Genomic DNA, 15,265 nt, shown 5'->3' on the forward strand with positions numbered 1-15,265 from the left:
TAGTAAATGCCCTAATTTGATTTATTTTCTGCTCCCTTCCCCCACTCAAACTGTTCTGCTAACCTGTTAGTCCCAACTCAGACAAGTAAGACCTGCTAATCTGATTAGTCCTGACACACAGGAGCAGGGCTGCTGGGAAAAGCTGGACCCTTACAGCTGTTTCAGGCTTCAGCTTTGATCATAACATTATGGGATAGCTGAATGTATAGCGCAGTGTGACAGAAGCCTGCAGCATGCACACAAGTGAGCAGTGTGACCGTCACTGAAGATTTCAGCCCTGGGTCTGAGACCACTGGAATATAAACCATGTTTCGTGTCACCTTCAATGTAGTGACAGAGAAAGTAACCTTCACCTTGGCAGCCTGCCCCTCCGCCACATGGAAGGTAAGCTCAGATATGCATAAAGTAAAAAGGTTGATGGCACCATAAAATGTGCTTCTAAACATTTTTCCAACCTTAGGCTATGTTTGAGATATTTTAAGGAGAGGAATAACGTTTTAAGGGAATTGCACTGCAATGCAGCATATGCACAACTGGTTGGAATTAGACTAAATGGGTGTGGTTCTAGAGAGCAGCTTACTTGTTGCATTTTAAATGCAACAATATGACTTTTACAATAGCCAAATTCATAGTAATTCTCCTTATTCTGGTCTGGAAATCCCACTTATTTACATTAACAGCAAATTTAGAGAGATATATAAATATAACTCATTTCTGTAAGGAAGGGACAGTGTTTGAGGAGATCTTTCAAGCTTCCTAGATAATTTAGGGTTTCTAAGCATTTGTGAAATGTGTTCCATGGTATGACAAATTAGAGCACAATGTACCACTACAATAAGGGATTAAAAAAGAAAAATCCCTTAGATGCATGGGCTGGGGTTGTGATAAATTTTGGCAGAAGTCAGAAATGCTTTGCACATCATCTCCTTCTCCCATCCATCAATTCAGTTCACATCTTCACTTCCTTGAGACACAGATTCCCACCTTGTCTTGAAGAGACTGGCATGGTCAAGATGAGATGGGAACAGTTTTGTTACCTTTCCTTTCTCTTCTGGGAGTGTGTGCTTTCACTGCAATGCAGCTGAGAAGGCATATACTATCTTCTGAAGTGTTGCTTTAAAAGCTTCCTTCTGTAATTTGTTACTTACAGAGCAGTTACTGTAAGAACCTCATCTCTGTCTGTTATTAAGCCTTTCAGATGTAAGACCATTACAAGTATCTAGATACAGTGCCAGAGTAATTCCTCTTGCTTTAGCCGTCCATGATTCATTATGTGGTGTAAGTAGTTGTCATATATCTTTGCTGTATAATTTTCTCAGTCTTGGGCCTGTCTTTTCTCTTGACTTGTGAGGTAGACACTGCCCAGAAGCTGTTATTAGAAGGTCTTTAAAGGGGCTGGTACAGTGTGGCCCCAGCCAGACCTGTGCTATATCTAGCACCTTGCACTAAATTAAAATATGTCAACCAGGGCAAAGTGTTTTTGGAATAAAATTCATGTGAAATGAATTTAACCAGGTGCTTTCTCTCTGGAGGAGTGTTTATGGTAATATTGCTTCAGTTTCCTTGTTTATTAGGAAAACTTCATTTCCCAAATATGTATTAATTAGCTAGCAATGAAAATATAATTTCAACATAACATAAAATGGCCTTACTAGGCTTGCTAATTGTGTATTAAAGATTTTTCTCCTTTAATATTAGGACTTAGAACTCTCGGCCTTTAGATTGCAGGGCACTTAGAGGGAATTAAAATGGAAAAGGATCCTGGATCTTACCTGGCTCATGGACTCTCAGAACAGCAAACAGGGATGCAAATATAACCCAGCTGTATGTTGCATTTCAGTGATCATTTATATTAGACATGAGGATATTGTAGTAAATGCCTCTGGAAGAAACTAGGAAATACTGAAAAGTGCACTCTAGCATGCCTTTTCATTTTTCCAGCACTTCTCTTTTTTGAGTAATTTAAATTATTTGACATGTTCAAGGTGCAAATATAAGTAAATGCTCAAAAGTTAAGAAAAACCTGTAGTACAGTATAACTTTGTAAAATGTAGTAAATTTATTGATTAACTAAATAAAAAATAGGTGAGAAGGTAGGCACAGTTATATGAAAAAAACAAGATAGGATGCCATGCAAGCAGAAGAGATGGCTTTCCAGTAGAACTTATATAAGTAATGCAAAGTTAATTTAGGAAAAGCTTTGCAGAAGGAATAAGGGAGTTTTATTGGCCAGCTATTACAGATGGAAAAAATCTGTCATGGTTTCAGGTGTACAAGCCTTCCATTTTGACAGGAGAAGGCTAATGAAAGACTTTCCCCACAACCTCACTTTGCTTATGTCCTTGTGTCAGCCAGAACAACACTGTTATTCCAAGTTAATTTAAATTCTTTAAAGCTGTAAGAGGTCACATCACTGCTGTAGGAGGGAGGACAGAGATGTCTCCTTTCAGATTGCTAAGTCTTTTTCATCAAGAGTAAGTGACCCAGTCCACAGATAACATTGACATGTTCTGCTTTTCCACATAGCACAGCATGACCAGCAGATGAGTCTTGCATGGTATGGTGGGACAAAGATGCTGTGGCAACTCTATACCAGGTGTCTTGAGGCTGGCAGGAACAGAGCAAGTTCTGTCCCAAATTGCTACCTTTCTACCCTATGCTATGCAGTGCCAGTGTTCATTTCCCTTAGAAATTAATTTCTGATTAGAAGTATTGGTGAAAATATTTCACCTTATTTAAATTATCTGGAAAATACTTATTTCTACATATTTTAATGAAAAAACCACAGTATTCCTGCTCCAAACATTTCAATCTGTGGGGCATAAGACCCACTGCTTTTGTAATACAGTGTTTTGAAAAACTAGTTTAATTAGAAGTGGGGAAGGGTATGGACATTGGACAACTAGAGAGAAGTGACAGCTGAAAAGGGCTCAAGTTGACAAGCCCAAAAGGCTCAGAGTTGAACATGGCTGTTCACACAGGCACCAATGCCTGAAGGCCAAAGCAAGAAGAATTACTCCTATAAACTGTGAGTATCTTTATCATAAAGCCTGAAGGAGGGGACTGGGCTGGTCTTTCTCACCTCTCTGTGCCACTCTACCTTCTCTCATTTCTCTGCTCCTTAGAGAGCAGGCTGCAGGTACTTCTCAATCTGTTGACAGGTGTGTAGCTGGCCAGCAGAGCAAAGGGCTGAATAATCCGAGATGTGCACGGATTACAAAAATCAGGCTGCAGCTGGTATCAGTTTGGCCAGAATCCCTCTTCAAAGGGCTTTTCAGGTTTTGCTCACTTGAATTACTCTTGCATTTTCAATCAGTTGCTGCTAACATTTGGGGAGACTTGTGTTGTGCCTCTTTGTGTCTACAGCTGCCTTTAAGAGCAGGTAACAAGACGTGCAGCTATTGATATACCTACAGACTCCTACCACTCATTTACTAACCCTTGAACAACTTGCTGCTTAGATAACAACTTGCTGCTTAGATAAATGCAATTCACAGGGTACCAGCAGATTTAGTATCAGAGTGTATTTGTTCATGGAGGCTTAGCTATGCTTGAATCCTATTGATTTTCTCTTACTGTTGGTGGTTCAGCTTTGTTGGATCCTGTCTGAACTGTATGGGAGAAAGCAGCAAAAAAACTGCTGGTTTGTGGCTTTCTATTCAAGGCCAGGATGTTCACTTGATGGGAATCAACCTAACTCAGTGCCAAATGATGCTGCACTTTATCTCCCTGACATGGACAGATAAATGAGCTGGGGGCGGCTTTGCAGTCAGTTGGAGCCCGAGCCGAACGCGCATTGTTGCCAACTTTGGAAAGCTGCACAATGGCCCTGTCTCCCTGGCAGTTACAGCCGTTGGGGCAGGGACCTGTCGCCTGGAAGGCTGTTAAGAAATAATGATGTAAACCCCTCCCTAAGGATGTGGGAACAATGTTCAAATCTTATGTTAAGTTGGCAATATCTGTGATAAGGAAAGCAGAAAAATCAGGGCCTTAGTGCTCATTTTCTCTCTGCAGTAAGCTGAACACAGTGTGTCAGCCTGAAAAGGACTGGTAGGGAGGTGGTGTAGGAGGCGTGGGAAGTGGGCAGCAGCACACAGCTTTTCTGGCTCAGATTAACCTCCCCTGTTGCTGCTTGCTGCTTTGGAAATCTTAGTTAGACTTAGATAGAGCTACAGTTGTCTGCTTTCTTCAGCAAGAGTAAGTGCACATTACTGAACCGTCTGTTACTAGTTTGTTGTCATAGTTCCTAAATACACCCCCAGCATTGAAAACCACCACAGTAAATACAGTACAAGCAGAAACAGGCTGATCTATGGATTTAGAGTGTGGAAACAAGGACCAGACCATGAGCAGAAAGGACAGTGAAGTGGTGTCAAATGTCATCCTCATGTGATGGCACCTGAAAGAGCAGTGCAAGAGGAGGGCAGCATGAATGTGGCACATACTGTAAGGGATTATTTGGGCTTGAATTCACTGTAAGGTCCTGCATTGGTCCAAAGAGCTGGTTTGCTGCCCAGATCCTATTAAAGCTGTGGAGGCAGTGGAGATGAGGAGGCTCAGAACTTTTGGGGGGAAATTTTAACTTGTTCTTTACTTGGGCCTTGTTTTCAGCTTATAGAACAGTACATTTCTCCTTGAACAGTAATCACTGTTTCTAACTGTTAAATATAGAGCTACTGAATACTTCCACATCTAATTTCCCTGAAAAAAAAAAAAAAATCAGAAACTTCTATTGCTCTCAGTTTTAATTTTAAAAGCTTTTTGTTTTTACATAGATTTTAAAGAGTATTCCAACATATACATCAGATACCTGCATATCAGCTTCTATGAACTTTGTTCAAGATTGACAACCGTGTGTGACATGTTTCTTTATATTCTCTGCTTGTGAGTGCAGACTCACATTTTGTGTATTTATTACTTCTGGGTGCACCTCAAAGGAGTTTAGCTAGGTCCCTTCCCTCTATACAATGCTCAGAGTCCTGTAAAAAACTATGACCCCAAATACTTGTCTCAGAAATGCTGGATGCCACTTCGCAGTAACACACCTCTGGTATTATGATGCCTAATTTGGGAGCTACTGCCATAGAAGCAAGTACTTTTTGAAGTAATGATTTACTATTATTTCCAGCAACACTCTCAGGACTCCATTTCCTTGAGCCATGATGTCAGATCAAGATTTTCTTCCTGTCATATTTCTGAGAATTCCATAGCTCCGTGACTCCTCAAAGTTCTTGCTAGCATAGATTTGCACATCTTCAGAGAGCTTAAATCCTTTCTCCCTCTCTCTCTCTATTGTTCATTATGTATAGCATATATCCTCCTTTGCTAGGGTTTGCTCCTCAATAAAAATATCAGTATTTTTTTATCCCACTCCCAAACCCTTACATGAATATTACTCAAATGAATCAGCAGGTTCTTGTTAAGGCTTCAAGTCATGCATAAAATCAAGTCTGTGATGCTCCTTTGGTCCCCAACTCTAGTTCACCAGCAGATGGTAGCAAATATCATTTTCCTTCTGAGCTTCGCCTGGCTTTCAGTGAATGAGGAAAGGCCTGGGTGCCTCTTTGGAGTAATTTGTTTCCAGCTAGAAGAAATAAGCTGTAAACAAAGTAGTTGTGCAACACGGAACAAGGAGGATAACCACGGAAACCATGGAAAAATTGCTGCATTTGGGACAGAAGAGCTAAGTAGAGGTCGAAACAAATTCACTGCAGTGACTTGCACTGAATGGCATGAGAAGCATTTTGGTGTCACTGTTATTCTCATGGTGGCAAAAAGGGACCATTATTTGCAATGTAGCAAATGAACAACATTCAGGGAGTCACGATAAAATTGAAACTGCTCTGGGTCAGCTCTGCCCGTGTATGTTGACCCTTTGTACTGAAGACATGCTGCTGATTGGCACTTTCTCTCACTCTCTTCTGTACACATCTCATTCAAATGGCTTGTTATGGCAGCAACTCCTTAGCTTCCTTTTCCCAACAAGGGCTAGAATGACAACTGAAATGAGAGAAAATAGAAGGGAGAGAGGGACAGGATAAAGTATAAGGTGCTAAACTGTGGTGTAATTCCCATATGGAAATGTCTCTTCACTTATAAGACAATGCAGCATAGATCTGGGCAAATTATTTGTGGCAAATAATTGGATACTTTTTGCCTATACTCTTTCCCGTTGTACCACCTCTATTTTCAACTGTCTTACTGAAAATTTGAAATTCTTTGACTTCTTATTCACTCTTTAATTCCATAAGCAATTTCTGGGAAGCATTTCATTTGTGCTCATTTCTCCATCCATAAGTGTTTGATGACAAAAATCCTGAGAGTCACCTGACTGCACACTGAAATTGATTTCTATGTTTATTTACTGGAAATAAAAAAACCAAAACCACTTAAATACAATTTAAAATAAGACAATGGCTTTTTATGGGTATAAAAATGATTCCTTCTCTAGTGCTTGCCATAGCCTCAAGCTTTTGGAATAGAAAGGGAAAGGAAGCACATAAATTACTGTGCCGTGCTTCTCCTTTCACAGGATGACTTGATCTGGAAAGATCACAGAACTCAAATGGTACTGGCTATACCTCTGTCAGTGCGTATGGCCCTTGCCTGAGGATTTCAGCTGAAGCTGTCAGGATTCTCCTTTGGCCTTAAATCCTCCTATTTTCTTGCAACAACCAGAAATACCTGAATACTTCTGTGCCTTTGGCATGTATAAGTGGCCTGAGTCCTTTCAGCTCCATTGGCAGGTGTCAGTGGTGGTATACTGCATGTGTAGGGTACAAAGTCCTCCCAGGGTGACAACACTTGTCTCCCAGAGCTGTGCTCTTGACAGAGGTGATGATCAATCAGTTCAGGGACAACCCAAAATTTTCCTTTGTAGTTTCTTTGCCCATATCCCTTGCAAGCAGATTTGCTGGGAAAGGCCTGGACATTAGTTGACTTTGCAACCTAATTTGACAGAGTTAGAACTAGAAGAGGGCACATTACAGTTTTTGAATGTCATGGTTTGGCAGTATGGTAAATCTGCCTGCAGGGACCTTCACATTTCATCAGAAATGCCATGGCCATCTGAAGCCAAGCTTTGATTTAACATAAACTCACTGCTCATTCAAATTTGTTCAAAACCACTGATGGATCTATTTTGTACTGTCAGGTTCTATGCCCAATCAGGTACAATCTGTCTATACATTTCCATTCTTAGATCTTATGCTTAGATCTAGAAACATCTGCCTCCTACAGATATCACAAAGCCTCCATAGGAGGATGAAACCATTACAGACCTTAAACTCTCTCCTGTATGGTGTGTTTAATCTGTCTGAACTGCAGTCACCTTCTCAACTCTGACCAAATCCATTTTGTACTTTTGGTGGTGCTTAGATACACCATCATGCAACCACAGGCTAAATGCAGCCATACGGGAAGCTGCTGTCAAAACTGTGAAGTCACATCTCTGCTTGACCACATTTGTGTTCCCAATACACATAAAGATGAATGTGCACATTAAAAAATATTACACTCAAAATGTCTGCATCTACCAATTAATATCAGTGCTACCTTTAGGCATCCTTTACCGGCCTGATGATATATTAGGAAAGCAGGTATTGTGAGATGAATCTGGGTAAGAAAAAGGAGGAAAAGAACAAATGTGAACTGAAGTTTGTCACTGGAGAGAATGATTAGAAACCCAGTAAACTGCAAGTGGGAGTTTCTAGGTTCTTGTTGAACATGAAGGAAGGTTGCTTAGAGCTCTATGGAGACTGGAAAATATGATGGCACAGCACCAAAACAGAGGCATGTGTATGGGAGAATTTGGGATTCTGACCAAAAAGAATAACCTTTATATGAAATACTGATTTGATGAGAATACATTATGAATGATAGAGTAGCTATGTGTTTTGCCCTAGAGATTCAATTTCTGTTCCAGTGCAGATGTTTCACTCTTGGTAATCACAGTAGTGCTGGGGTATTATAACTCAGCCACTTTGTGTCTTACTTAACAGTACATGAAGGTCTTCTTGCTATTACTGTTACACAGTGAGCAGTTAGAAACGTAGGGCAGCATGTAGAAATCTTCTTCCACAGTGCTAATTCATTCCTCTTTATATAGTATGGATTGTCTTAGTGTAATTAAAAGCATCCTAAATGCTTTACAAAATATAAAAAGACATGGTCCTGGCCTACAGTGCTTTCTGCTTTAGTTCAGATATGACAGGAGATATGTGAGAAATGAGTGAGATGGTGCAGGAAAGAGTGAGACCCAGAGTTCCTCTAAAGAGAGCACTCTGGTACAATGTTTATACAATCCAAGCATTAAATTATGTCCATCCCCCCCCTCTCCTTTTTGAAGTTAGCATAACTTTTTTCAGAAGCAATTGTTGTATGATGTTAACTGGCACTGAAAGAGTTTTGACTGACGACAGCTTCATTTTTTACTTTTGATAAGAGCTCTTGTGAGTCACATCACAACTTGGGGCATTAAAGAAATATTTATCAATTTATCTTAATATGCCATACTGTAAATCAGAGTGATTTACCTGCTGCTTTAGAAGAACTTCAGCAACCCCTGCAGCAGGGACAGGCACCTCCAAGTGCTTGGGGGTGGGCTGTTAAAAAACCACATATTGCATACATCCTTAACTCCCAATATGGCCATAAAATGCAGAAGAGATATTTTCTGAGATGTACTCTGTTCAAGTTTCTTATAAGGCCATCAAATTCTAATCAGACTAGTAAAAACTCCAGGGGTCTTTGCAAAACTGGTCTCAGCAGCAGGGAATGTTTAGTGGTATCTTACTGCTGCATTGACGATAACAGCAGTTCTCATAAAAAATATTTCCTGGCAACACCTCCTCTCTGAGAACCAGAAGAAAACTGTAGCTTGAAAACCTTTATTTGCAATTGGGGAAAAACAGTCCTTTGCCTTAGTGAGCTTCTGGCAGTTAGTGAGGTTCTGCAGTGCAGTATTCATCTGCTTTCCAAGGAAACAGGCCAGATTATCCATGTGATTGTGGATCATACTGTGCTGGTTCCGCCGCTGTTACTGATCCTGAGGGTTAGGAAATACAGGATATTACATGGATTTCCTCACTCTCAAGATGGGAATGTATCCTTCCTAGTGGCCATGGAGTCTCTCTGTGATCAGAGAGGAGGAGTGGAACATCTTCCTTAGGCACTTTGGGTTCAGGGACAGAGGTGACAGACAGGCACATCTAACTCTCTGGAAGAACCATGCTACTTACTTCCTTTCATGCCTTTAAGCATCCCTCCCTCTCTCCTCTTTGACCCAGCAGTCTTGTCTGTCTCTGATTTAGATGTGACCAAATCAAAATCCTAACATCTAGCACTTTCCAAGGGAGGATTTCAGAGGATTGTATTGATGGTGGCAGTGGGTATTCACTTAATGTTCATGAAGAAATATTTACATTGTACAGTGATCAGCAAGCAGGGATGTTAGACATTAGCAAGGATGGATATTAGATTGGATCACCCTGGTGGTCACTACATTTCCTTTGGCTCTAGTTTCCAGCACCCAACCTGAATGATGAGACTAACCAATGTAGGGGTCCAACATATTTGTCAAAATGCTCTCAAAGTCCCATTGTTTAACTCCATATGGAATTTAATTAATTAGTGGCTCTGAACATTATTCAGCAGCACACTGGCTTCCACTGGCCAGCCTCAGGCTTGTCTTGTGCCATCTTTTCAGACTGTCTCTCACAGCCAGGTCTGGAAGGGGATTGTAGGCAGTGCTGAACCTATGCACAAATGAGGTGGAATTTTTTAGCAAACATTCTCCATGACAAGCTCATTCTGCTTGCTTTACTTATTTCCCAGTCTAAAGTTGGGACATTTCACCTCTCTGTCATTATCTGTTGTCTCATTTCCAGGTTGAACTAAACTAAGGGGAGCTGTACACCTTCCACTACTGCTGTGTGGGCTCTGTAGCAGGGAGGGGTTCTGCTGGTCCTGCTCACATGACACATCTTTCAGTAAAATGGTTCTGGGAAGAAAAAGCTGCGCTTGAAAGAGGAAACTGGAGTGAGCAGAAAGTTTTTCATTTAAAGTTGGCAAATTGCTTGATAAAAGGAATGAAACAGTGCATAACTTAGGGTGTAGAGTATGTGGTGTGACAGACTTCTTGTGATCTCTTCTCTATATTGTCACCCTTTGGGCAATAATATCACCAAGCTCTGGAAGAACACTGTAACTCCAAGTAAGCTCAAAGATAAGCTGAGAGGCTTTCGCCATTTAAACCTCTTTAGGGTCCTAATGCATTAACAGGAGATTTACGCAGTGCAAAAGTTACATAAACTGTCCTTTACAGAAAAGTTCTCTTTCTTTTGAGTGCCAGAATTTTACTTCTCTCTGAAGGCAAAGGCATTGCATTGGCATTTAACATTATGGCTGCTACTTCCCTCTCCCAGGGCTCTGAAGCAGTGTTTTGGGAGATCCATGACGTGTCTGTGTGTAGTCTGCAAGTTTGGCTTTGTTAAAGAGTATTAAGGTATATAGAGTTTGATACTTTCTTTGGTTCAACATTAAACAAAGCATTTCTTCGCTATTTAAAGCTGCCATTTTGACCTCTATCACTGTATTAGAAAGCAGCAGCCAGCTCAGCTGTTTGCAGGAGTTTTTTGCCTTCTACAAACTCAGATTATCTGTTCCAGTAACACTCTATTATTGCACACTATTATAACCATTAACTAGTAACTCTTCAGCACAATGAATCTCTGTACTCTGAAGAAACTAGAGCACTCAGTGGGTTCAGTGCCCATTACTCAAAGGATTTTGGACCAGGGTTTGTCCCTGAATTACAGAAAACATGAACCATCTGGAAACTAATCATGCAGAATTCTCTTTAGTTACCAAGTCCTTGAAATAACCACTGGTTTTTCATAAGAAAGAAAAGGTCTTTGCAATTTCATTGCAATGTTTTTCAGGAAAATGGGTAAGTGGGCACTAAGTACAGGCTATAATGGCTGACGAGTCTCACTAAAGAAGATCCATAAGGACCAGCTATCTAGGTTAGGAGACACAGTATTTTCACTTCTGGAGGAAGGCTAGGAAGGTCTGTGTTTGTGCTTAGCCTTCTTTTACTAGACAGAGTCCTAAACTATGTTTCTAAACTATGGGCCTGGCATGCTCTGCAGGTGGCCCCAAACCCCTGGTCCTTCCATCATCTTTATAGGCAGGCAGTGGATCCCACCTAATCATATTTCACCAGTGAAAGCTTTGTGATAGTTCAAGGCCTGGAGGGGCAATGATATGTGTACATTTGAGTCTTATCTCAACAAATATTCACTAGGCATACAGAGGATGGACTTTGATGCAAGAGTGGGAAAGATTCCCAGATTCCAGGTTAGTTATTGTCAAATATCAGATTTATAAAGCAGAAGAATGACTTTTCTACCTGTAAGCAATGCACCACTCATTTGTCCAGAGACTGAAGGACTGGTTGTCTCAAATGATGGATAATCTGAGCTACTGTGTTTCTGAACCTAAAAATGTTACTAACGAGCATTAGTCATGAGGGTGACTAATGTTCTTGTTTGTGCCAATGTTTAGCCAGTCTGAAAAGATGTAGATTCAGTAAATGATCTCCAGACTTTGAGAATCTGCCCAGTTCTACATCCAAAGCTCACTAGCAAGAGGGAATCATTTATGCCACTCTCAAGTAAGAAAATAATGGAGTGAAAGCATTAAAGTAATAAGATAAAAACCTGGCTCTAGCCAGGGTACAGAAAAATACTCAGCTGATTTTGCAAGCTGGTCTCCTCTCAGTTGCATTGCATACACTGGAAGATAACTCTTGCCTTAAATGGAGGGCACCATTTATAACACCCATAATTTAGAAAAATTCAGACATAAAGCATCATGAATAGTTCAGTAACATGACCTGAACCACTTTGAATTTCAGCTGTAAAACTCAGAATCCAAGATTGCAGACTGAACTTTTCTGATGAATTAATTTTCCCCAATTAGAGATTTCATAGCTTGTGTTGTGAGCAGTTCAGTTTGTTCCACTCATTATGCTTTGTAGTTTTGTCAGCAGTACAATTTACTGCAGCCTGTCCATGTGTAGTGAATCTATAATGAATTATGGAAATTTGCTGTGAAAGCCTGACCTTTTCCAGAGTTTGTTTCATGGTTTTCCAGTACTTCGTTCTCATGCACTTCAATGGTCTAGGCAGAATGAGGTGGTTTCAAATATTGTTAAAGAAGTTCACTTAGAAGTCTATCTAAACAGAAGAAAACTCATCCTTACAAAGATATTATTTCCTTCTGCCTAAAGCAATGCAAATATTATACTAAAGAAAAACTTTGGAGAACATAACAGGCTACTCATTAGGTTTTCACCAAGGCAATTAGAGTTCTTGCAAACACAAAAAGTGTTTAAAGTTGTCTGCTGGTCTGATATATACTGCACAGCATGCGGTCATCATTAATGTGGCTTTCAAAAGCTCAGAAGTGTGGCTCCATTTTCTCATATATCCTGAAAATGGTTTTTATCTCAGTAATTGTATTAGTGAGATGCATTGAAAAGGTATTGTAAATTGAAAGATTCTTTCTGAAGCAGATAATTAACCTGGGAAGGGAATCCTCTGATTAGTTTATATGGCCTCTGTTGGGCATAGGGTTGAATATCGCAGCTGGTGAAAGTATATTGTGCTCTGGACATTTGTGATTTGATATAAAGCCTTATAAATCGAGGGAGAAGTTTTCCCGGCTTTGGATCACTTTTCTGATATCTAATTCAATATCAAGTCACGCTGGATCCATTTCCTAAACAAAACTACTGGTATAGACAGATAACAAAAGGAGCTTCTGTATTTTTTTAGGCAAGCAAAAAGGGAGAAGATTTGCTTCAGAAACCTTGAGATAATGTCTAATGTTCAAAGAATCAGAATGGGTATGCAGATAAATCTTCTTAAGATTATTATGGACACAGTATGTTAAAATTTTTATAACAGTATTCCTTGATTTACTGACAGCATGGTCAGACAGGAAGCACAGATTAACTCTTAAGTTACATAACTGCAGTGCAATTTAAAATCCTTTGCTCTGAAGCTGATTTTAGCATATATGTTTACAAGACTTCATAAGGGATTAGAAATTTATCTCTTGGCCATTCTCTTCTTCCAGGTAAAGGAATAATCTTCATCTTTAGAATACCCAGGCTGGACCATTTGTGCTTCTAAATCTGACTGTCATAGGACATTTAGAAATCTGTGAAATCAGACCTTAATAAAGAAGCAGAAATTACAGAGCTAGTAATGGGACAGGAGATGTAGACATCTAAAGGGCCATCTGCGCTGAAGACCTTTGATTTTTATAATGTCGCTATGTCAGTGAACCTCTTGAGGTTAATGAACCATTCCTTGGTGCTGTTGTTAATCTACTAACCTACAAGTACAGTTTGCAGTATTGGAAGTCCTGTTGTGCCCCTAGGTAAAATCCATGTATATGAGAGGTTTGCTAGCACCACAAGTAGTCAAGGGTGATGCTGTTTCAGTACAGGGGGCTGGGTCATCTCCTGTCTTAAAACTTCCTAGTTTTTAAAACACATTTTGTGTTTTAAACTTACAACAATTGCCCGTTCAATAGGGAAGAAGACAGCAAAAGGGAACTCACCTCATCTACTTACAGCATTACTTGATTTGAAGGCTAAACAAGCTATTGCTTGAAATAAACCTATCAAATTGGGCAGGAGTTGTATGCTTGTGTAGGGAGAGGGACAGATACACTACTGCACTCACCTCTTGCTTCATAATTGCAGACTGAATTGTGATGAACCACAGTAGAAATAGTATCGGCGGCAAAAACACATGGGCAAAATTGCTGACCTTTATGGCATTTGGTGCATTCTGGCTAATCTATGCATAGGGGTGTTTTAATATTTACTTATCATGGTAGTGTTTTATGTTCATAAAATATGTTCATAATGGAGCTGTATTCTGTTAGATGTTATCTATGTAGATGTGAAGAGTTTCTGCCCTAAAGGATTTATAAACCAATAATTCTGGTTCCGTTTAAATAGATGTTATTTAGTAAGCAAAGCCTTTGGAAATCTGTTTCTGTAGTGACTTCTATATTTTCAGATATGCTGGGAAAGGAGCTTCCTGAGCTCAACCAAACTACTGACCAACTTGTCTGATAGCTGCTACTCAATATCTTTATTTCCCAGTGAACAAGGTTTGTTTCACCTGGGGCTGAAAGTTCAGGAGCTTGGCAGGCTGTTCCTGTTAGCAGAGCTCCACTAGATCATAAAGGGAACTCTTGTGGAAGCCAGACTGCATCATCATGTTTCACCCTTGCTATCCAAGCCAGCAGCAAATTCATTTAGTTTATAGCCAAGAAAGATCTTGCCTATGGTGGGGAGTGGGAAATTGTTTTGTGAGTAATTTTAAATGGTCTTAGTGCCAGGGATTTTTTTTCTTTTCTTTTACATGCCACGGTCTTGGTTTTAAGGAAATTCTTTTTGCTATTTGATGTAATTTTTCCTTTACTGATCTTTATCATTATGTCTATATCAAAAACTACCTGGATGTAAAATCCTAAAGCACCTTTTTCTGCAGTTTATTTTCAAACAAACTACTTGAAAAAATAGATTTTTGAACAGATTTTATTATTGACCCCTGAAACTATACAATCAATGCCAACTGCTCATGAGTTGGTCCTTATCTTTGTAAAGAATATACTGCTAGGATTTTTTTTTTCTTCTATGATCTTTAGAACTAGCTGAAACCTAAATTATTCAATTGCAACATAGATTGTGTAGAAAGGCGTGGAAAACATTAGCAATGATCAAGGGACAACTTACTTGACTTCCAGTAAGGAGATATTTTGCTACCAGATGTGTTCATACTCTTTGCAAATGTATTTTGAGAGTTTACTGAATATTGCTTGCTTTGTAATGACATAACATTATGTTTTATGAACTCCTGAAACAGAGATTTCCTTTAACAAGACTTAGGGCCCATTACAGTAGAGGTACAGTTCTATGAACTTACAACATGCAGGTTTTCCACCAAACTCAGCTCCTGCCACAGAATTACATTTTGGCGTACAAAGATAAGCCAGTTCTGCTTCTGTCTGTCCTTAATGCAGTGGACTTGTGATATGTTGGTTCAGTATTTGTGAACTGGAATTATCACTGTAGGTGGGCGATTTGGACTCAGTGTGGTGGGAGTTGCTGTAGCTCTTTGGTGCAGTAGAATCCTTAAACATCTGACAGTGTTGTGTCTTTGGAATATTTCTCCTCAAG

At 39.8% G+C, this 15,265-nt stretch overlaps 1 protein-coding gene across 2 annotated transcripts in view; it reads left to right on the forward strand.

Moving 5' to 3' along the window:
• The first annotated feature begins 213 nt into the window (after positions 1 to 213).
• The window catches only part of SPATA13 (spermatogenesis associated 13), a 146,160-nt gene continuing 131,108 nt past the window's right edge, over positions 214 to 15,265 (forward strand). For both annotated transcript variants that reach the window (XM_021530636.4, XM_021530641.4), the window contains exon 1: positions 214 to 384. In XM_021530636.4, coding sequence (XP_021386311.2) covers positions 307 to 384 — 78 coding nt within the window. In that variant the 5' untranslated portion in view covers positions 214 to 306. The remainder of the gene's footprint in view (positions 385 to 15,265) is intronic.

This window comes from Lonchura striata, chromosome 1, assembly GCF_050655825.1.
Source record: "Lonchura striata isolate lonStrDom1 chromosome 1, ASM5065582v1, whole genome shotgun sequence".
Taxonomy (NCBI): domain Eukaryota; kingdom Metazoa; phylum Chordata; class Aves; order Passeriformes; family Estrildidae; genus Lonchura; species Lonchura striata.